Here is a 23,090-nt window from a genome sequence, read left to right as displayed (position 1 = left end):
GCTTTAGGATTTAGCACAATGATGTTAGTGTTTAAAAAGTTACTGAGAACGTTTTTAAAAGTTTCTGAATTTATATTTACCAATGTGAGGCTTTGAACCTCTTAGGAAGTGCAGACTTATGGATGAAGGCTTCACCTGCATGGTGTTCTAGAAAGGCCTCTCCCCTCCCATGAGCTGCACCTGTGACTCAGCAGCCCCGAACACACTGTGTGCGGAGTGGTCTTGTTGACCTGCTGTGGGAAGTGAGTGTTTGAAAGAGTAATGGGAGTGGAGGAGCTTCCTGGCGGGGAGAGGAGAGCTCCGGCAGAGTGTCGGGCCGTCTCCTGGGGGGTGCTGGGGAGAGCCTTGCTGAGTTTGGTTAAAAAAAAGACCTCTGTGAACACTCAGTGATTTGTGTACTTTTAACTGTTTCTATTCGGATATTTGTTTCTTTAGGCCTGTCAACTACTTGGTCACAGAATTCCCGATCTCAGCACAGGAGAAGTTCGTGCTCCAGACACGAAGACCGAAAGCCTTCGGAGGTATTTCCTAAATGCTGGCGTGACTGTGCATGTTGTACCTGTGTGCGTGAGTACATGTGGTTGACACACACACCTGGTTGGGTGATATCGATGTCGGTCTGTGCATTCTTGGGTAAGTTACTTAACCTCTCTGTGCCTCAGTTTCCAAATCTGTAAGATGGGGCTGATACAGGTGTTCACCTCGTAGGATTCTTGGGAGGATTAAGTGGGTTAATGCCCAGAGGTTAATATGTAGAAGGTGAATTGTGCTCAGTAAATGTTAGCTGTTATTCTTAATTCTTTCTCTGTTTCGCTTTGGCTGGTACCCAGCAACTTTTCCTCTGGCCTGGAGACCAGCATGTTTGGCTGCTGCCAGTCACTGCCAGCCTCAGATCAGTTTTATTTAGCCATGAATTTGTGGCTTGTTTGGCAAAACCCAGTGTAATTCTGGGCTTTTGTTTAGAGGATTATGCTTGAGGCTTTTCCCCTGCTTTTGACGTTTGCTTCTCATTGTACGTTTGCCCGCTTCTTCACGTGTTGCTGTTAGCTGCGTGCCTGGCTGTCACGTGTCCACATCTGAGATGTTTGGGGTGAGCTTCTTTGTTGGCGTTTGTTGGTTAGGAGTGCCTTCCACTCCTGAGACCTGTGTTCTTTGAAGACCTTGGGCTGGGCTCTGAGGATCTAAATGATTGAAGAAGAAGCATTTTAGTTTATCACAGTGTTTAGGTGAGCAGGTTATGGGCAAGAGAGTGTTTGGTCCAGCCCCTTGGTTTTTTGCTGCCTCTTAGTGGGATGACTTCAAAGACAGGCTGCCTCTGAGCAGAGGCTGCCGTTTGTGAGGAACTTCTTTTCTCCGATAGTCACGGGGAAGCTGGGGGCGCTGTGTTGAGGAGCGTAGGATTATTTCGTTGTGGAATAATGAGGAAGTAGTATGTATACCTCAGAATTGTGGAAAACTGTCCCAGGGGACACTTAAACCTTAGACCAGAGGTTCATGAGAAGGTTATGGGCCGCTTTAGCACCTTGATTTATTCCAGGCCTTTGTCCTTTCGAATCTGCAGTGCTGCCTTCCTTTCCTCTGGTATCAGGAGTGACTCTGCTGCTCTTTTTTCTTTCATTCCCTCCACAGCCCCTTCAATACCTTTCTGATGTCCGCACTGCACACCTGTTATTTCAGGGCAGGAATATAGGCGGCTCTAACAGGAAGCTGGTGCCCATGTGAGAGCACCAGTGCCCTGGGTGCAGCTGGGACCCCTCCCAGGGTCAGCACCGGGCAGTGTGGAGGGCACTGGCCTTGTCCCTGGCCTGTATTTTGTTCCAGTTTTTTTTATTTGTTTATTTCTGAGTTGAAATTATTTTATACTTGAAGTGCTAAGGTTGAGCCCTGCTGGGGACTCAGGAGCTCACATCCATTTGAGGGCATCTGTTTCAATCCTCAACCATCCTTATTGAGTCTCTGAGTGCAGGAACGGTGGGCTGCCTTTTCTCATCTTGTTGCTTCAGTTTGATTTTACTTCTTCCTTGGCAAGCTCCCTTATTTATTACTTATCAGGCTTAGTTGGAATGTATTTTTAACTGATTTGCTTCCTGAAGATGTAGACCTGTGACTTTGTTTGAAAGGGCTTTTCTCTTGGGGGGAGAGGAGGGCATGGCTGACAGAGTTAATGTACCCTGCGGCATGGGCACCTGCTTCAGGGCTCAGTGCTGCAGGGGGACCTGATCTTACTTGTGTTTTTTGTGGAAGGTGCACAGCCACTTGCTTGTTACTGGGACTTTAGAGATGAGTGGCATCCTGGCATTCTGGGGAAAAGACCAGTTCCAAAATGGCAGGCTGGACACATGCCCTTTTATTCAGACACTGCCTCAGACTTTATTATGGTGAAGTTTATTAAAGTGATCACCAGCCTGAAAAGCCACCAGAAAAACAAATATGGGCCTATTAGCAGGCATATAATGTGAACTGTGCTTAGCAGCACAAGAAAGAACTCCCTGTCCCAAGAAGAGAGAGTTCAGCATTGTGACTTGTGTAAACAGAGTGTAGCTTACAGATGCAGGCATACTTCGTGCCAAATACAACTTTGGGCCAGTGCTAATGCCAGGGTCAGACTTCCTCGTGTGGCCCTGAGACATGAGTGGACTGAGGACGAGGCCCTGGCAGGAAGGCAGAATGGTGCTTCTGCTGCTCCCCGCCCGTCAGCAGGAGTGGGTGTGCAAGGGGCTGCCTTGACGGTAGTCCCTTCTTGGCCTGCGATGAGGCACTGAGGTGCTCTCTTGGCAAAGGGGTACTTTTGAGTCTTGTGGGTCTGTTTTTGGCTGGGTGAGGAGTAGTAGCTTTCTTTCTTTCTGTCTCTGTCTCCTCCCCTCCTTCCCTTCTCTCCTTTCCCCACAAATGCCGCTTTCCTAGTAGAAGTTATGCCAGGTGAAGGTGTGCAAACAAAAACATTCTTTACAAGCCCATTTTCTACCTTGACTCCATTGCTCTGTCATTGCTTCTCTCCCAGATTTTTCCAGCCTGTACTCTGCCTGGCACTAGCCAACCAGGACCCGCCCTCCCCGGACACCTTGCTGGAAGCCCTGGTGCCCGGGCAGGCAGGGACTGGGTGGAGACAGTCTGAGTATAGAAGAGGAAGCCCTGGTGACTCTGGGTTTTGGCTTGGAGTTGTTACATGGTTAGTGGAGTTTTATTTCTTAGACATTTACCAGAAGGGCACCCTCGAGTGAAATATCTCCCTCCAGGGATTTTCTAGGCGCACTTTTCAGCAGCCTGCTTGGTAAATTGGGAGTTCTTAGTTTTTCTGGGGAGGACAGCGAGGTCGCTTTGTCGCGGTAGCTGGTGCAGACGTTTGCCGTCTCTGGGAGTCAGCGAGCAAGTGTGGGCAGTGTGCGCTGCTGCCGCCTCTGATCCTGAGCGAGGCCCAGGGCTTGGCAGGCCGGGGGGGTTGCTGTAATAGGTCAGACTGGTTCTCTGTTGAAACAGTGACCTTGTTATACGGCAGCTCCATGGTTACCCTGCAGCTGCCAGGGCTCCAAATAAGAATGCAAATATCCAGTGTCCGTGACCCTTTCTCTGCCTTTCCAGGTGTTTAGGACAGACCTGATCACCGCCATGAAGCTGCACGACTCCTACCAGCTCAACCCGGATGAGTACTATGTGCTGGCAGATCCCTGGAGGCAGGAGTGGGAGAAAGGGGTCCAGGTGCCAGTGAGCCCTGGGACCATCCCTCAGCCCGCGGCCAGGTAGACGTGCCCCAGGAGGGGGTGCTGCCTCTCCCCCCACAGTTGCCTTTCTGCCTTGACAGCCAGGTGCCTGAGAGGAGTAGTGTTTGAGGTAGCAGTGAGGCTTCTGGGAGGAAGAGAAACGTGGTAGAAACACACCTCAGGTCCAAAGGTAGTGCTTTTGAGGGCCATGGGCCTCTGAACTTAACATTGCTGCCACCTTGGGAACGTGCCTCTCTTTCAGAGAGGAAGGTCAATTCCAAGACTCGGTGAAGTGACAGGCTGGGGGAGGGACACTTGGGTGTTTGCACAGCTGCTTCCCCCTTCCTCTGGAGAACAGCTCAGCTGGAGAGAGGTGTCTGCTGTTGGGTCCTGCCGTGGTCGATCCACCTCTGGGGGAGGACAGGTGTGAGCAATCCTGCAAGGGTAGGCTCCTGTGGACAGGGAGCTTCGAGGAGGAGTGTGTGGATGCATTCTCCTTGGATGGACTTTGCCCAGTTGTTCTTGGGGCTTTCTCTGGATTTACTTCCAAACCACTTTTCCCCTTAAAGATCTTGAGGGTGGGTCTTGGTGACCAGCCTCAGCACGAAGCTGGGCCAGTTTGCTTGTTGCCTCACCGGCCGGCTCCCCGGCCTGAAGACTCCTCACCGGCAGAGAGGGCTGAGTGCCCTCTGTGCTCAGCTGGCAGCCGGCATCACCGCCTCCGTCTTGTCAGTTGGCTGCCTGCTTTGCGAAGTGGCTTCTTTCACCATTGTCGAGTGTGGACTGAACTGACCCCTCGGCCCTCACCCATGTCGTGTCCCCTCAGGCACGAGAGATGATTGAGTCTGATTATTGTGTTTGGATCTCTGTGACAAATGTCCCCATAAGTATGCAGGCTTAAGGGACCACTCCGATGCCTCTGCAGGCCAGTCCACATCTGGTCACAGCACCAGCCTGCTGTGCCTCGCTGGCCGTGCCAAGCCAGGGGTTCCCGGCCCAGTGCAAGCCAAGTCAACGCTAACACAGCTCATGGACGTTTTCAGCTGAAACCCTGCCCTTAGCTGAGTAGGAGGAATTACTCCCTCAGATTTGCCTATCTCAGTGTCATGTAGATAACATCACCGTGGTAATTATAAGGGTGATGGAAATACTTTGACAGACTCTTTGGACAGCCGGGTTACTGAAGGCTGCTGACACACTGAGACGTGGAGGTGGAGGGACTCTTGGATGTGTGGGGCTCTGGAGGCCACCCTTGCTCTCAGAATGGGGCCCTCACTCCCAGTCAGCAGTGATTCAGTCTTCTCCTGTGCCGTCTTTCTTTTGTGGTGGACGGCACTTCTCCAGGCGTTCACAGGTCGGGGGCCAGGGTGGAAGTATAAAGAGCAGAGGGAACTTGTGTTCCTGTCCTGGGACCCCCAGTGTGTGTTGGGAGTGTCCCCCACTTGGCTGGGACTCTCTGGGTCTCAGACTGCTTAGCGATGGACAAGGCCTAAGTTTTAGGACCAGAGGTGATGGGTTTCTCCCCTTGCTTCCCCAGTGCTGTACTGTGTGTGCCCTGCCTGTGTGGCTGCTCTTGCCCCCTCCACGTCCCTGAGAACCCAGTGCTTGGCGGCCTCCAGCAGGGGCGGGCAGGCACGGTTAGTGGAAAGTGATTTAATTGTTAACCCTCGACACTTAGGGGGTCCGTGCTTTGCTGTTGCCAGCAGACCAGCAGCTGCTCTCGCGGGTGGTGGCGGGCAGGGCAGTGTCCCGGGAAGCCACGTGGGAGAACCTGGTTTCGAAGACATCTGTAGTGTTTTCACTTGCATCCATTTCTGTTTTAGGGGTTTTAATGACTCCTGCTTTGTTTTTTTAGCAGTGATGTTAGGGTTTTAAGTCTCTGAAGCTGGTATTGACCTGGGGTTTGGGGCTTGAAGGTGGAAGTTCACGTGGGGCTCCTGACAGACTTCCTTTCTCGTGGCAGGAAGGGTAACCTGGCTGCCTTGTGTTCTTGTTAACCAGGGTTGTGTCTGAAGAGAAGTCCCTCATGTTCATCAGGCCCAAGAAATACATCGTCTCATCGGGCTCTGAGCCTCCAGAGCTGGGCTATGTCGACATCCGGACGCTGGCTGACAGCGTGTGTCGTTATGATCTCAATGACATGGACGCTGCGTGGCTGGAACTGACCAACGAGGAGTTTAAGGAGATGGGTGAGAGGCGGGGCTCTATTGCTTTGCGAATGGACGATGAGTAGGGAGTGTGTCAGGCCTGCAGGTGAGGGGAGAAGCTCCATCTCAGCCTCAGTCAGTCCCAGGATCGTGGGCTGTCCGTGGGAGGTGCACGTGTCCAGTTGCGGCAGGTGTGCTGAGAGGGACTCAGAGTCTGTGTGTGGCTCGTGGGAGGCAGTGGTGGAATTGAGGAGGGATGTTTTCCACGGCCAAGGAAGCAGAGTTCCCCATTCCTGCCCTGCTGACACCCCCCAACCCTGCCACTTACTTACCTCAAGGAGACTGAGGCCCAGAGAAATGAAGTGCACCCCCAGTGTCACACAAGGGTCTGGTCCACAGTGTCCTGCTCTGGTGTTTTGTTTTCCCCCCACTGACAGTGCTACTCAGATCCTTCCTTCTTCAGCTGTGGCCTGCTGTTTCTCACCACAGACTCCACTCCCGCCAAGCTCACCATTTTCCAAACACATCACTCGTGTTTTTACCTCAGTGGCTCCCCGTAGGTCCTTTTCCAGACCTGAGTGCTGTCTCCCTCCCCGGTGCATCTGTCCTGCTTTCCTCTGGTGAAGCCCTGTCTTAGCTGGGTGCCCTGCCCACTGTGATCTCTTTTCTACAAGTCAGCCATTCTGACTGACTGTATGTACAGCTCAGGGCTTCTGCACCTCATTTGCTTGCATCTCCTCGTGTCGAGACCAGGATGACTCTTGGATCTCGGGTCACACACCACTTCTGATTGCTGAGGGCTGTCGAAGTGTGCTGATGGCATGTCAGTGAGACCAAGTCTAGGCTCCTTGTGAGACGCTGTGAGGGTTGATCAGCATCATGCTGTAGGTCAAGGTTGGGAAGTGGTGGCACAGGCTGTTTGTAGTCTAGCGCATGGTAAATATTTACAGAATGTTTCATGGTGGATTTCAAAGCCCTGAAGGACTAAGACTTTGTTTTGTGTGGCCCAGCGTGTAACAGATGCCACCATGCGTGCTGCTCCCCAGCCTTTGAATGGGAATGAGAGTGTAGACTGAGCTGGGAAAGCTGTTACTGCGATATTTTGACAATTTGGGTATATTTTCGTCCTTATGGTCCTTACTTTTAGTTATTAGTGGCCAGAATGTTAGGCTAGGAGGTTGCTTTATAGAGGCTGTTCAGAAGTTTTTGGCACTCTCTTGGAACTGAATACTGTGTTTTAGCATCATAGACTATAAAATTCTGCGTTGTAAAGACGACTGACATGCTGGACTGACTGGGCATCCTGTGTTGCTTAAGGCAGAGGGATAGGCGGCCAGGGACCGGGGCCTCTGGATGGTTTAGGTGGTGAGTGCTGCAGTCACCAGACGGCACGGCGGTGTTGAATGTGTCGGCAGGATCAGTGGTGCAGGTGTACCACGTGTATCGGATACATGCTTAAAGACGTTTGTCTTAGCTTTTATTAGTCTTTTTAATGGTAAAAATTAATTATAAGGCATAGGATTAGATTTTCAAAGCCAGTGGTGTTTTCAAAACTTGTAGGAGGAATTGAGATGAAAGCGTCTGCAGAAACGATCTTGTCATTAGATAGGATTTGAGATGATAGGTGGCTTTTTTGAATATATGTTTAGGGCTTATCACAGTGTCAGTGCTAATATGTTCTCCAAGTTTTTAAAAACTTGAAGTGTTAATTAAATTTATGATAATGTATAAAAGTTGTAGGTTCTAATGACATTTCTGTTATTTCTTGCCACTTACATGTGTTTGAATATTTTTTACAAACTGTTTTTCTTTCTGCATGAATATTTTCATTGTAGGAAGTTTGGAACACATCCACAAATGGAAGAAAATAAAAGTCTTATCCCACCACTAGCTATAACCATGATAACCGCTCGAAGTTTATTTTTGATCATTCTTGCATAAGAATGCATTTTATTTGATTCACAAGGAGCCGTCTCCTTGGCTGGAGACATTCCTTGTGTTTCCGTCTTCCATGTGTCTGATTAACTATGCATCTCAACTTAGTAAATTCAGAGGGTGAAGAGGGATAAACCAGGTAAAAACATTTGAGTGTTCACAGTGAAATGTTTTCTCAGCACCATTTTAAGCAGCCAGGATGGAATGTTTTTTGAAAAAATACCCAAACCGTAATGTGTGGTCATGGTTTTGAAGTCTAGTTGTTATATTGTAATGAAATGACAATCGAATGATATATGTATTTAATATCCTTGAACCCTTTTGGGATTTATCTTTTGCTTTTGTACTTATAACACTATATGTTCGGTGCCTGACCAGACTGTTGTGTGGAAGACTTTTAATTCAAAGACCCTTCCTTGGAAGAGTCTGAGAGATATTCGATAGAAAATATTTGGGGCACTCAGGATACAGTTGTTTATAATATTATTTATTCATGGTGAATTTTTATTAGTGTAAATAATATAATACTTACTAATATAGGTTATTAAAATGGGTCTGTGGCATATTTTCCCTCCAGGAATGCCTGAGTTAGATGAATACACCATGGAAAGGGTCCTGGAGGAATTTGAACAGCGATGCTACGACAATATGAATCATGCTATAGAGACTGAAGAAGGCCTGGGGATTGAATATGACGAAGACGTTGTCTGTGACGTCTGCCAGTCTCCTGACGGGGAGGACGGCAATGAGATGGTGTTCTGTGACAAATGCAACATCTGCGTGCACCAGGTATGTGGGCAGCGAGGCCCGGGAGGAGGCCGCCTGGGGCGGTGCCTGCAGATGGGATCCATGCGTTAAGGACACATGCCCCTCTTCTTATTGCTAATGGGTTCCTAGTGTTCGAAGTACTTCTTGCTACTTTTACAACTTGGAGAGTAGGATCCTCTGTGGAACTCTTTCTTCCTTCACAGAGTGTTTTTACTCCCATCCACAGAAGTCAGGTTTACCTAGAGAATATGCGCCCCTCTGCCCTGCTGTAACACCTGGCTTTAGCTATTAAGAACACTGGGTGGAGGTGGGGGTGGGAAACTCTTGAAAAGATGGCTAGTTTGCTGTGTTAGTTGTCGTAACCGCAAGCTGGATGGCTTAAAACAACGGAAATTTATTGTCTTGCTCTCTGGAGACTAGAAGTCTGAAATCAGGATATTGGCAGGGCCACGCTCCCTCTGAAACCCGAAGGAGAGTCCTTCCTTGCCTCTTCTTGCTCCTGGTGGTTTGCTGGCAGTTGTTGGTGTTCTTGGCTTGCAGCTGCACAACTCTGATCTCTGGCTTTGCCATCATTTGGTGTCCTCCCTGTGCGTCTGTGTCTTCACACCTCACCATCTTCTTGTAAGGACACTAGCCCACCCTTCTCCAGTGTGACCTCATCTTAACTGACTACATCTGCTGTAACCCTCTTTCTAAATAAGGTCACATTCTGAGGTACTGGGGTTAGGACTCACTTTAACATACACTTTGGGGACACAATTCAACACATAATATTTGCTAAAGTGTTAGGAAATAAACTGAGCCCTTGAAAAAGAGGAAAGGGTCTTCTTTTCCTGAAAGTTATTTCCTGTTCTCCCTGATGTCAGTAGGATTTGGTGGTTGCTTCAGTAAGGTTGGGCACTGGGTAATTTAAAAAGCTTGGGAGAATTTCAGTCTTGACTCTTAACTCTTTTATTTTTTAATGCAGTGAAGTAATTTTTATTTCTGTGGGGACATGTGTTCACGTACACTCTTAAAGTCTATCTTGAGGTACTTTCTTTGAATTCATCTGTTGGTGCTGAGATTTAAAACAAACCTAAAGGCTTGTGTGGGATAGTGGCTTTGGTGACCTCTTGGGAAAAAGAATCAAGTTTGCTTTGTGAAGTGTTCTCCACTGTTGTTTTCTTTACAGTGTGTCTGCCTCCTGGGTTTCCCTTCTGCCTGAGGACTTTACCAGCTGCGGCCTTGCCCCATCTCATCCTGGTGGGGAGACCACAGTCTCTTGCTTATGAAGTCATGTTATAGCCCACCTTGTGGCTCTGGATTTTCAGGTTGTCTAGGTTGTCTATCCTAGCGTTCGTTAGGATACGGAAGCATCGTACAGGTTTTGTTTCAAGATCCTGAGCATTGTGACCGCCATTGTTGCTTTTATGTCGTTGGTGCTGTTTACTTAGATGACGTTTCAGTATTTTTCCTGACATTTTACTTTTTTTCTCCTCCCTGAGAAGAATTTTGTTCGAAAAAAAGGGTTTTGCTTGAAAACAACTCAAACCCTCTGTCTGTAAGTGAGTTAACTGATGTCAGGGTGGGCTGTTGAGAGTCCCACTGTGGGGTGGTGGCGGAGTTGGAGCTGGAACTCTGGGAGCTCTGGCTGCCCCCCACCCCCACCCCAGCCCTGTGCCTGTGGCATATCACATTGTTTCTTAGCATTTCCTGTGGTTCCTTTTTGTTTTGAGATGTTCTTCATGACGTGTCTTTAAGGCATCCTTTATTTAATCTTCTAATTTACTTACACTTGCTTTTCCAGTTTAAAAAAAAAAATCACCTCTTCAAGTGACACTTTCTCTAGAGTGCCTGATATAGACCTTTTTGGTATTTGAAACCTTAATAGTGTCAGTGCTATTAAAAAGTTTTTTTTCCAGTAAGTTTATGTTGACAGTGGCTCACTCATGGCGCCGACGCATTGCCGCTAAGCTCCAGTCTTAGTGTCACCTGACTTTGCTGAACGCTCATCCTGTGGTTTCCTTTTTGCGTCCTGGATATTCAGATTGCATAGCGGCTGTGCTTTTCCTGTCTGGAGAATTGGAACTATGTTACTCTGTCTCTCCACTTCCTGACTTGTAGTTCATTTAAGGATAAAGTTCTGAACAGTTTGGCATTTTTAACAGGCTCTGAATGTGCTCTTGGTACCATCATGGTTTTGTTTCTTCACTTTAACGTTTGCCTTTTCTTTCTGGAACCTTCTTAATGACTGAGTTGCCTTGATTTCTGCCGTTTTTGCTGTCTTGTGTAATTTGCCACCTTATGCATAGCAGGCTTTGTTTTAAATATCAGCCAAAGAGACTAAATTCTCTTTGTCTGGAATGTCTCATTTTTCTGCGCCTGTTGTGTTCACTCATATGTGGGGCGGGGGGTGTTGGGACCTGGTTCGTAGAGTTTGCTTCTTAGCCTAAGGAGCGAGGCTGCTCCTTGGTTCTTTCTTGTTTCCACTGGAGACTCTCGACTACTTTGTGTTTTTTCCCTCATTTTATATCCCACCTACGTTAGTAAATAAGAGAGGGATGCCTTACCCCACTGAGCCCTGGAAAGTGTTTTGAGGATTTACTGCCCAGTATTTAGAAATTTGGTATAGGTGGGGTATCTGTAGCAACACAGCAGATATTTTTGCAAACCTTTCTGTCCTCAAGTAGTTTTCTGGACCACCCGCTGGTAAATAAGTATGTTGTACCCACCTCCTGATGGTTGCTCTGAGGCTGCCCGGCACTCTTCCTGAAAGGAGTGCCTCTATTTTGGGGATGGCTCTGTTAAAATCTTTCTAGGCATTTTAAAATTAACAGACATACCGGAAAAAAATAACTTTTTCTCTTTCTCTCTTTCTCTCTTTTCCTTGGGGCTGTGTTGCGGCTTTACAGGCCTGTTATGGAATCCTCAAGGTCCCAGAGGGCAGTTGGCTGTGCCGGACGTGTGCCCTGGGGGTTCAGCCCAAGTGTCTGCTGTGTCCCAAGAAAGGTGGAGCGATGAAGCCTACCCGCAGTGGGACCAAGTGGGTCCACGTCAGCTGTGCGCTGTGGATCCCCGAGGTGGGTGCCTTTCTTGGTGGTTCAGCTCGGGAGCCCGTGGCTGTCCGTTCTCACGGGGAGCCATTCATCAGTGGGCCGCACTGTAGCTGATGAGTAGAAGGACACCTTTAAATTGCTACTCTTTTTTTCCACCTTAAATTGGATCTCAAGCATGCTGTCATGTGGTCATGGTGTGTAAATTTGTGAAAATGTTAACTGGAAGCAGCAGTGAGTTTGACTCTGGGTGGCGGTGTTCAGACTTCCCTTATGATGCCGTGGCAGCTGACCCTCCACTGCTCACACGCTCCCAGAAGCGGACCTGCGACGTCCACTCTGCGGCCTGGGTGTGGCCGTGCCCTTCCCCTGGGATGGGCTGCAAACCCCTGGGCCTGGCGACTGTGCATGCAGCCCAGTCATGGTTAAAGAACCTGTGCTCTAGGTCACATTCTTGTGATTTTTATTAAAATTCTTACTTAGCCTCAACCTTTTTAATTTCAGGTCTGGTCTAATTTATTTCAAGTCCCAGACCTTGACTAATTTAATTTGCATGGCTCACTCTGAGAATATCATTTGTGATTCAGATTTCAGCATTTTTTGGCTTATGATTTTGGTGCATTTTCCTCCTGAGGAGAAGTATGGGAGTGATTTGGATTGAGGCTTCGCGACTTGGGTCTTGGTAGCACAGATCTCACAGTTTGGTATCACAAGGGATACAGTTCAGTGACCCAGGATGGATATGGAGGAGGGTACCTTACTTATCTTGGTGGTTTTCTGCTTTGTATGTAGTAATCTTTTCTGACTGAAGAGAATGGTTTTTTGGTGAGCAAGACGTTAAAAGTAGTTACTATTTACTTACTCCATTGTTCACAACTGATTGCGATATCCTGAAGATTGATTTCCAGTCGTGACCACTTCTTAGTGGACCAGAGGTGTATTAGATGACCTTGTCCTGATACATACACATCTTTACTATCACTCGGGTGAGCAGTGAACATTCAGGTATCTGTTTTTTACAAACAGGACGTTTGGGTCAGGTGACTCCCCGGAGGGCATGGACCTGGCTAGAGCTGGCCCCTGTGTTGTCCTCGGCTTTAAAGTGGGGTTTTGCCTGTGCTAAGAGGCTGGGTGTCCTTTGGCACCCTCTGGTAGGTGGGCCACGGGGAAGGAATGGATCTTTAAGTGTCTGCTGTGGTCAGCCTTCGTCTGTCTGACGGCCTCTGTCACCCTGTCTTGTTATTTCTCTGGCCTCTAGGTGAGCATTGGCAGCCCCGAGAAGATGGAGCCCATCACGAAGGTGTCTCACATCCCCAGCAGTCGGTGGGCGCTGGTGTGCAGCCTCTGCAATGAGAAGTTTGGGGCTTCCATACAGGTAATGAGCTCAGTCAGGACGGCGTTATCATCCCCTCGGCCTTCCAGGGGGTAGGACGAAGCAGGGCTCTGTGGACTACCCATCACAGGGTGTGGAGCTGGGGCCAGAGCCCAGGAGGCAGCACGAGGTTCTACAGCCCTCCTGACGTTGCTGAGGGACGTCTCCAGCCTGACATACACACGTTTATTGGTGGATTGTATCCGGTGTAACCAGAACCCCAGCTGTAACCATCACGGGGCAACTCAGAAGTCTGCCTGAGCTGCAGGGCAATTCCAGTTTGTATCTGGTTTCTCCTTTCCTGTCCCAAGCCTGGCATTGTGGCTCTTTCCACAGGCTGACAGCTCCGGGGAAGAACTGGAGTCTTGGCACTGGAGGGCCAGTCACCCTCTCACCTGCCAAGTGGCAGCCCTGCGTCTGTGGCTGCCGCTGACACCGCTGGTTTCTGAGCGTGTGCCTGAGGTGTCTTGCCTTGGTGTGCACTGTTTGAAATCAGCTTGGCATGCTGATGCTTTTGTGTTTGATAAAACAAGGACTTCTCAGAGCACCGACTGGGTAGAGGGACACCCACATGGTGCTGCACACAGGGTTCTGCACAGTCCGGATCTCTGAGTTTTCATGGTGCCGCCGTGTGTGTTTAAAGGTGGGATTGGGGGAGGGGAGCTTGTATGTAAAAAATTTTGCCTGCATTTTCTGTGTCCCTGTACAGGCAAGTGTAGAAAGTCATAAGGTCAATAGAATTAAGGAGAGAATATAGATGGTGTGCTGTTTTTTCACATCTAAAACACTACTTGAGAAGTTAATTTCTGGGCCTCATATTTTTGGCATCTAGACAGTCATGACTTAAGAGGCCTGAGATGCTGTTCCACCGAGGTCTCCAAATGCTGTGTGTGGCTGCTGTTGGCCCTTCGAGTCTGGCTCTTCCTGTGGGAGTTGCCAGCTCAGGGCCACCAGCTCCTCCTTAGTCCCCACATCACATTCTGAGAGCAGAGGTGCTGGCTTGGGGTTGCTTCTCTTTTGATGCAGAAAACACAGCAGCTCGGCACAAACACAAACTCCACAAGCTTGGTCAAACTGCCAGCTGTGGGTTTTAAAGAAATGACCTCATTTGGCAAAATCAATTTGTATTTTGCCTGATAAACATTCCTCTCGGTTAGGTATCCACTGACTGGTGATTTTTAAAAAAAATTTTCATTTTACACACCAGACAGTTGTGCTTTTCTTCGTTACTGCTTCCACTGGTGTTCAAGAATCCAAACTGTATCAGAAATATTCAGAGGATGAGGCATGAGACAGCTGGTAGGATTTGGCTGTGGACCTTGAAAATAGTGCAGATTTTTGTATGTGAATGGAATCTGCTTAAAACTAAAACATGACAAAAGCCTCTGGCCCGAGAGTTGTGTTAGGAGGGAGTGGAGAAATTTTTCAAAAGCCACAAAATAAAAAAAGACATTGGAGCTGGGTGTGTATATGTGTGTGTAGACGACCCATATGAACACTTGCAGGAAGCAAGCTGTGGCAAACCAAGGAAAGTGGAGATTGTTTTCTTCCGAGTTACCTGATGTTCTTCTGAGGATAGAAATTACGTCCTTTACTGAGTAGGTCCTTCACTGATGTTTACAAGAGGCAGGCGCTTGGGTTCTCTGTGTCTCTTGAAGAGAGACAATAAAATGACTTTTTTGTTGCCATTGACCTTTTCCCCAGAACATTAATTTGAAGGAGGAGAGGCCAAGGAAGTTTTGATGATTTTTCATATCTTCACAGAATAGACTGATTTTATTAAAGAATTCCTGTCTGAAATGTCTGCAGCTGGAAAGGCTCTGGCTTACATTTCTGTAACATCTGTTTGCTGAGTCAACCTGAATGGGAAAACCCAGAGGAAGGCCATTTGGCGTCTTTACAAAGCCCCGTGTAAACGTTCTGTTGTGGCGCGTTTCTCTTTCAGGTCGGGGTGCTGAGTTAAAGTGTCGTGTAAGCCAAACACTGATACTGTCTCCGTCATCTGTTCCCACTTTACTTCCCACTTGGCTGCCTGCTAAGAGGGAGGAGCACTTTGTTTTATACTGATAGTGGCCAGGTGTGTGTGTGTGTGTGTGTGTATGTGTTGCCACTAAAGCCGATTTCACACACTTCTTGGAATTGAGGTTATTATTATAGAAAAAGTTAAAGATATATATTAGTTCATGTGCTTTTAAGTGTTTGCAGTGGAGGAATTGATTTTCTGTGAAGGGAGCTGGATTTTCTGTACTTCTGGGGTAAAAGTGACTTTGTAATAATGGAAGAAATCATGACTGGCAATGAGTCACCTCTTAAATACTGAAATGATTTAGGGGAAGAAGTCCCAACCCAAGCCTCTGCGATTCATGGTGATGCTGTGCAGGGGTCTATTGAATGGTTTAATTAAGTTTTTCAGCTGGCCTGGGGCCACGCGGTTCTGCTCCTCTCTGCAGCCCTGGCATGCCAGGATCACTTGGCCTCACAAATACAGTGTTGCTTTTTAAGGGACTGGCCTCAGTCACCACAAGGAGCCTCCTTCCAGGAATTCGCCCAGTAAGATCAGATGGGGAGAAGCTAATCACTTTTCTCCTGCTAGGCCTCTGGCTTGCGGTCTGGATCCTTTGCGCTACATGGTCCCCCTGGTGGGGCTGTGAGAGGGAGGGAGGTGTTTGTCAAGGGGGGAGGCAGAGCTGGGTGACACCTGGCTTCTAGGTTGACCTTCCTGCGACCCACAGGCAGCAGGTCCCTCACGGTGGCGCTGCCAGGCACCGCGCAGCTCCCAGGGCTCAGAGCTGCCCCGCGGGCCGGGAAGCCTCTGCATCTGGCAAAGCTTCCTCAGCCGTGCGCAGACCAGTCCCATCCTTCCTGTGCTAGAGTGTCCTGGTCTCCTGTTCCTTTCCACTGTTTGGGAGTTTCTAATTCACCCTCTTCGGTCTTGAGCAACCCTTGCTGCTGGAAGGCTTGTGCCATTTGTCTTCCCACTGGTGCTGGGACTCGTCCTGGCCGCGGGTATGAAGGAGGATCCATGTTCCTTTAAAAACTCTGACTAGTGGTCCTTCTCCTGAGGAGGTTCTCACCACTCAGACTTTAAAAAAAAAAATTTATTTATTTGTTTATTTATTTATTTGGCTGCGTTGGATCTTCTCTAGTTGTGGCATGCAGGCTCAGTTGCCCCGCGGCATGTGGGATCTTAGTTCCCTGACCAGGGATCAAACTCTCGTCCCCTGCATTTAAAGGCGGATTCTTACCCACTGGACCACCAGGAAAGTCCCTTAGACGTTTTACGTAAACATCAGAAAGCTCATTTCTATGAGAAAAAAACACATGAATGCCTCAGAGTGTACTCTGCGTATCGAGCACACGTTCTTTTGAGTATAATCTGAGGGCCAGGCCCCCCTTGTCTACACGTGCCATTTGTATGATTCTGTCCACTTTAAGAGGTGATTTTGGATGCAGTGGCTTTTCTAAGAGAGTTATGGTTTGGTTTATGAAAAAGAGTTCCCTTAAATCCCAAGCCGTAGCTTATTTACAGCATGACCAGATCTGCAGGGTTAGTCCCCGTGAAGCTCCGCTGTCCTGGCGTGCGCCCCAGCTGCAGCTCTTCCTGTGCATGTGCGTGGCGGGTGCCTGGTACCCAGGGCCTCAGTCACTGTCACTCCCTAACCTCTCTCCTCTTGCTCTCTGCATGTTCTTGCCAGTGCTCTGTGAAGAACTGCCGCACAGCCTTCCACGTGACCTGTGCTTTTGACCGGGGCCTGGAGATGAAGACCATCTTGGCCGAGAATGACGAAGTCAAGTTCAAGTCCTACTGCCCGAAGCACAGCTCTCATCGCAAACCCGAGGAGAGCCTTGGTGAGGGGACCGCTCAGGAGAACGGGGCCCCTGAGTGCTCCCCCCGGGACCCGCTGGAGCCCTTTGCCAGCCTTGAGCAGAACCACGAGGAGGCCCACCGGGTGAGCGTCCGGAAGCAGAAGCTGCAGCAGCTGGAGGATGAGTTCTACACCTTCGTCAACCTGCTGGATGTTGCCAGGGCCCTGCGGCTGCCCGAGGAGGTAGTGGATTTCCTGTACCAGTACTGGAAGTTGAAGAGGAAGGTCAACTTCAACAAGCCCCTGATCACTCCAAAGAAAGACGAAGAGGACAATCTAGCGAAGCGGGAGCAGGATGTCTTGTTTAGGAGGCTGCAGCTGTTCACTCACCTGCGGCAGGACCTGGAGAGGGTAATGATTGACACTGACACCTTGTAGTGACTTAGAGAAGAAGATTGCAAAGAGGCGACCGCTTGCCCAGAGCGAGGAATGGTAGCCAGTTCATTTACTCTCAGACCCTTGTACATACTGCAGCATGAGGTTGTGTTGGTTACATATATTTATGGGCTGGTAAACTCACTGTACACACACGCAAGACGGCCACAGAGTGGGGAGCGTCTCTGATTTAATTTTAAACACTTTCTCGTTAGTTCTTATTCTTCTGGAAGGTCAAACGGGGTGCGTCTTTCCCCGCCTCCCCACCCCCCTTCATTCTAGAGGTAGAGGGAACTGAGCCCCAGGAAAATGGCCAAGGGATTGGCTCAGAATTGTTTACAAACGGAGTTAGAAAACCAGAATGGACTTAATGAACGGTGAGGGGGCGGGGCGGGCAGAGGTAGGGAATCCTCTTGTTCAGCCTGGGGCAACTCTCACTAGGTGCTGGTCGTGGGCCTGCGAAGGAGAGGGCAGCACTGCCTGTCTGGCCTAGCTCTGCTCCTGGCTTCACAGCGGCCTTCCCGGTGTGGTCCCTGAGCAGGGCGGGCTGTGGGTGCTGGCGTGTGCGTGAGCCTCCGCACACCTGCATGTCTGTAACCCGAGGTCCTCCCGCGGCCAGGTGCTACGTCGTCACTGAGGCTGTGTGTGTGTGGTGTGTGCGTGTGCGTCCGTGTCATGTGTCTATGTGCTGTGTCTCCTGTGGGTGTGGGGTGGGGTTCCTGGTGCACAGGGGCCTCCCATCTGACTGAGGAGCCCCTAGTCCCGCCCCGCACACTCCGTGCGCCATCACTACTGGAGCGCCCCGCGTAGTGGCTCGTGGCCGCCTGGAGCCCTGGCTGGTGGCGCTTTCCTTCAGCTGTTTGCTGCTTTGTGTCTCCCCACTCTCTCCGGTACCTTTGGAGTCCCGGTCTGGACCTCCCTTCCTTTCCTCTACAGGAATAATTAGGAGTGGGCTGTCTTTTCCCCAGGGCCTTCTGCTCCCTGTAGGTAGTTTCTGACTGAAGCTTGCTAGTTGGGGATGTGTCTTAGAGCACCTTCTGCGGCAGCTCCCCTGACAGCCTAGACTGCCGTCTATGATTAAATTCATTAGTGCACAGGATGGAACGGAGGCTTCTGACCCGAAGCAGCCCATGCTGAAAAGCACCCAAGTGGCCTGAAACTGTTAACGCATCTCTCCCAAGCACCTAACTTATTAGTGGGGAGTCATTCACCGGCCTGGGAGAGAATCTGACTCAGAGATGATTTGAAATGAGAGTGTAGGCTAAGAATAAGGATACATGGGAGAAGTATTGAACCAAAAGATCCAGCTCTCACAGAGGCCTGCCCTGCCCTGGTAGAGAAGGCAGTAGAGTATCTGGCAGCGTGGGCTTCTTGTGACCCGCCCCCGCCCAAGAATCCGGATTCAGGTGGAGGCCAGGTGGGAGGAGGGTGTGTGAGGCTCTTATGCTCCCGTGCCCCCCCTGGTGGTGAGTGTAAAGAAGACCTCGCCTCTCAACCACATGTATGTGTGGCCTTTTTGTTAGAGATGAGAAAGGGATTCAGAAGAATAAACTGGAACCCTGGTGGGAAGCCTTATCCCAGCCCGACAATTGCTGTACTTGGGGTGCATGAGTTTTGGAGTCAGATAGTCCTCAGGAGGGAGGACGAGAAGTCTAATGTTTGGACTGTGCTTGTCTCACAATCACCACAAAATAAAAGTGTAGAAAATGCTTGTGGTGTACTAACTCTTTTCTGTACTTAAGTTACTCAGATTAACACGCACTTATAATTAAATTATAAACTTTTTTTTTTGGAGTCATCACTGTTGCTTTTTAAGTAGAATGATGCCAATGATGTATGAGAAACAGGGAATAAATCAGGATTTCTGTGTGTGTGGTATTACTTATATTTACTATATGAAAGAGTCTGAGAGGTTTTAGGGCATTTAGTGTCAGTTTAAAATGGGCTTACTAAAATGAAAAGTGTGTTTTCCAAAGTTTGCCATGAGGCCGTTGATGGTGGAGGCTTTAAAAAAATGGAAATTTTAGCCATGCCCCACACGGCACAGTTATTTGTAATTATTGACAGTAAGCGTATTAGGCAAAAGACTCATCGGGGCAGGGGGACAGTAAGAACAAGTCACAAATTTGTTTCTCAAGTAAGTTAGAGGCCTGCCTGATTCACACCGTAGCATTTCATAGCAGGTTAACGTGGGGTTATGACCAAGGCATGTAGTCACTTCAGAACTGACGAGTGAGTAGCCTTCACTAGAAATGCAGACAACTCTGATTGATAATGGTAGTTCCTCTTTCCCGCTGATAGACACTGTGGGGCATTTTGCACACCTGGGTTCCAGTTCTGGATCAGAAAATTAGATGCCGGGGTGGACTCAGGAAGGTTTGGGAACCAGAAGACATGATTGCCGATATGTGGCGGGTGCCATGCCAAGTTCCCAAGGCTGCCACTTCACTGTGGTGGGATTCCTTTCCCCCAAACATTGTCTTCTAAAGGATGCAATAAACATGAGTTCAGCAAACGAGTACTTGCTTAGATAAAAGCATGTTACTTCTGCACTTCGGGCTGGGGCATCAAAAGGGGCCAGGTCCCGGGGGACCGTTTTACTCAACATCTGGTGAAATGGTCACCTTTGACAGTCTGATAGAGGCTACAGTTGTCCCTGAACAAAAGGCATGTTAAGCTTTAGTGTTGCAAGCAGTGTTTGGGATTCAAGAAAACTTGAGATCATTGTTGAGTTCCTGAGGGCAGAGTTCTCAGCATGTGGTCCTCCACCAGCAGCAACATCACCTGCAGAGTTTTGGACCCCATCTCTGACTCCAGAAACACTGGGATTGGGGACCAACATTCTGTGCTTTAGAGCCTCTACGTGTTTGTTTGGGAACCACTGCTTTTGGGGAAAGCCTGACTCTTGGGTTTAACATGGTATGAGGGTGCAGCCGAGAGCTGGTTGTTTTGGGTGCCACCTGGCTGGCACTTGGGAGAAGATGAAGAGGGAGAGGAAGTTAGGTCTAGCAGTGTACAGGAAGGGCCAAGCAGGGTGTGCTTCAAGGATAGCACCTCAGTTCAGCTCTACATACAGGGGCTGTTGATGGATGTTGCCCTTTGAGGGATGCTTTGTGCGTAAGGGAGATAAGATTTAGGGCACTCACTATTCTAACGTGGTCCACCAGGCCTGCTTTATTCAGGGGCTGATTTGTTCCAACTGAAAACCCTGACCTTTGGTTCTTGAGGTCATAGTTAGATGTCTCTTATCAAATATCATGAGGAATGGAAGTGGGATTTTCCCACGTTGCAGCTGGGTGGAAATCTTTCCCAGGGGAGGTGGTTGAAGAGACACTGAAATTAAATTTGAGTAATATACAAAGTTCAGGTTCTCTGGCTTTTCTATTTCCATTGGCAAATTTAAGTAAAAAAGATGTATCTCTGTTGTACATCTGACTTGAATAGGAAAGTAACCTTGTCCACTTCTAGGATGTCAGAGAATATGTTTCCATTTCCTGTTTCCACAAGTTGGATTCCCTGTCTTAACGTAAAAACTGTTCTGTATGTTTTCAATAGTTTTGAGTCAGTGATAAGGCTCTAGGTTAGGCCCCTTCCTCTTTTTGAGCTTCACTCTTAATCTCCCCTAGGTGGAACAATATTTATCAAAGAGAATCACCTATTATCTACCTCCATCCCCGAACTGGTCAGAATTCTTATAAAGGACACCTACATCCTGGCCTGGGGGTGTGTGGCTGTCAGAGAAAGAATGTGCTTTAACCAGGGTGAATGACACTGAAACAATATTTACTTTGAGATAGGAAGAGTGATCTTCTCAGTTCTTTAATTTTAAGATTATTTTTATCAAGAAGTGTTAGGAAGATCCTAAACAAATAGTGACTCGGTTAGGATCAAAAGAAGCCTGACTCGTTCCTGCTTTAGGCCAAGAAATTACATCATTTACCATGTGTAAAATACAAGTGTGAAGGCCAGCCAGCCTGTGACCTGTTCCTCTTAATGCCTCATGTCCTCTTGGAAAGGAGGCTGCCCTGAACATAAGTGGGGAAGAACAGCTGGAATTGTTAGGGTTCTTTAGGGGTGGTGTGTCTGTACGTAAGCCAAAATGCAGGGCTGTGTGTGTTGCTTGTGGCCACACCTTCGGGGAAGGCTGCAGGAGAAGGGATTGCCCAAGCGTTAGGAGAGTGTAGTTATGCCTTTGGTCTAGGAGCTGATGGGGATATGTAGTCACTTTTTTCAGTCTTGCCACTGAGCTTACTGGGGAGGTCTTGTCCACATCTTCCTGAAGAAAGGTTTAATTGTGTATCTGGTGTGTTGCATTTGACATTTGTGTTTTCAGCCTCATGTAATCTAATCAGGCTTACCAATAGGTTTTAGGACAGATTTAAGGGGGTTTATTGACTAAGTCATTAAATTTTGATTCTGTATTGACTGATCACAGGTGGCTTTGAATATGGGGAACAAATGTGAGTGTTGATTAGTTAGTATTGGTTAATGAGCATATGCACGCAGTTCCCCAGTGTTTGCACATCAGATGCAAAGTGGAGCTCCTAGTGCTGGGGTCTTCTCAGTTACTGACAAATGAATCAGGAAGAGGGCAGTGTCAGTTTTTCAAGTGGTGATAGAGAAAGCTGGCCTTAATGCTGACATAGCAAATCAACGGCAAAGCAAGAAGGACATTCCCTAGGTGTTAACACTATAGAACACACTCGCTACCTGTAAGTTAGTTCCAAGGGAATTCAGGGAATTCAGTGTCCAGTTGACAAAATAAGTTTACTTGGATTCTTGGTGACTACTTGGTCTTCTAGTGGGCCCTGTGCAGGGACATTTTTTGGGAGGGGCTCCTCCCTCTGATGGCCTTTGACCCTGTGCTTAAGAAGATGCTTGATAAAGTGCAGCAGAAGTGGCGTCTGAACTGCTCTAAAGCCTCTGACGATAGAATTCACGGGAGGAAGATACTGAGGGGTGATAAGCAGAGTCCTTTTTGGCAAGAGCTGGCATGTCTGGACTTGGACACCGATGGGTGTGTCTGCCAGGATGAGCCTGTGGCCAGGTGTGGTGCAGGGGGCGGGGCTTTCTCCTACAGTCTCTCTTGTGCTGCTGGCCACCTCCAGGGGTATCCGGGGTATCCGCAGAATACTCCTTAGCATCTCAAAGGAGGGTTAGAGATTAAATAAGATGTTTAAAGTATATTTTGATTTGAAGTCAGTCAAGGACCCTAGTAGGACAGATTTTTCTCAGGTTAAAAAAAAAACACCAAAGTACTGTTAATAATGTATTGCTTACTTAGAATCTTTATTCTCTACGTTCTAGGTTCGGAACCTCACTTACATGGTGACCCGCAGGGAAAAGATTAAACGATCTGTGTGCAAAGTCCAGGAACAGATATTCAATCTTTACACTAAGCTTTTGGAGCAAGAAAGAGTTTCAGGTATGCATTAAGCCCTGGTAGGTCAAACAATAGGGCAGGGGTTTGTAAGCCTTAACACTCTGTTAAGGGAAAAAAATGCTAGTTTCTTTAATTTTCTTGTATACTGTAGAAGAATCAAAGAAGCGGAGGCTTTCGTTGTTGAAGACAATCTGTAGACACTTGAGGCACCGTGGTCTAGGGGAGAGGGTGTGAATTTGGCCTCGTGTATGGGGCAAATCCTATTTTCTCTACTTATAGGCTCAACACAAACAAGTCTCAAGTTTTCTGAGTCTCCCGTTTCCTCACATGTAACGTGAGGATGAGATCTCCCGCTACCTCCTGGGAACTGTTTTGAGACTCAAATGAGAGTAACTTATATATTGCAAAGCACTTGATAAATGTAAAGTATCAGGGGGATACCTAAAAAATGTATAGATTATCTAGCCTTTGGATCTACCTGTAATGTGGTAAAGTAACATATGGTAAATATATC

The 23,090-nt window shown here is 48.3% G+C and overlaps 1 protein-coding gene across 11 annotated transcripts in view; it reads left to right on the top strand.

The window, feature by feature from the left end:
• The window catches only part of JADE1 (jade family PHD finger 1), a 56,221-nt gene that overhangs the window by 26,417 nt on the left and 6,714 nt on the right, over window positions 1-23,090 (top strand). For 9 of the 11 annotated variants that reach the window (XM_057705949.1, XM_057705948.1, XM_057705947.1 and 6 more), the window contains 8 exons: window positions 436-521; window positions 3,580-3,737; window positions 5,700-5,887; window positions 8,358-8,569; window positions 11,440-11,607; window positions 12,839-12,955; window positions 16,648-17,169; window positions 22,501-22,618. In XM_057705949.1, the coding sequence (XP_057561932.1) occupies window positions 436-521; window positions 3,580-3,737; window positions 5,700-5,887; window positions 8,358-8,569; window positions 11,440-11,607; window positions 12,839-12,955; window positions 16,648-17,169; window positions 22,501-22,618 (1,569 nt within the window). Of the gene's footprint in view, window positions 1-435; window positions 522-3,001; window positions 3,170-3,579; window positions 3,738-5,699; window positions 5,888-8,357; window positions 8,570-11,439; window positions 11,608-12,838; window positions 12,956-16,647; window positions 19,063-22,500; window positions 22,619-23,090 lie in introns of those variants that run through there. The other 2 variants (XM_057705955.1, XM_057705957.1) reach the window with 2 other exon arrangements.

This window comes from Hippopotamus amphibius, chromosome 13, assembly GCF_030028045.1.
Source record: "Hippopotamus amphibius kiboko isolate mHipAmp2 chromosome 13, mHipAmp2.hap2, whole genome shotgun sequence".
NCBI classification, from domain to species: domain Eukaryota; kingdom Metazoa; phylum Chordata; class Mammalia; order Artiodactyla; family Hippopotamidae; genus Hippopotamus; species Hippopotamus amphibius.
The sequence above is the reverse complement of the archived record's forward strand: the minus strand, read 5'-3'. Positions and strand labels throughout refer to the sequence as shown.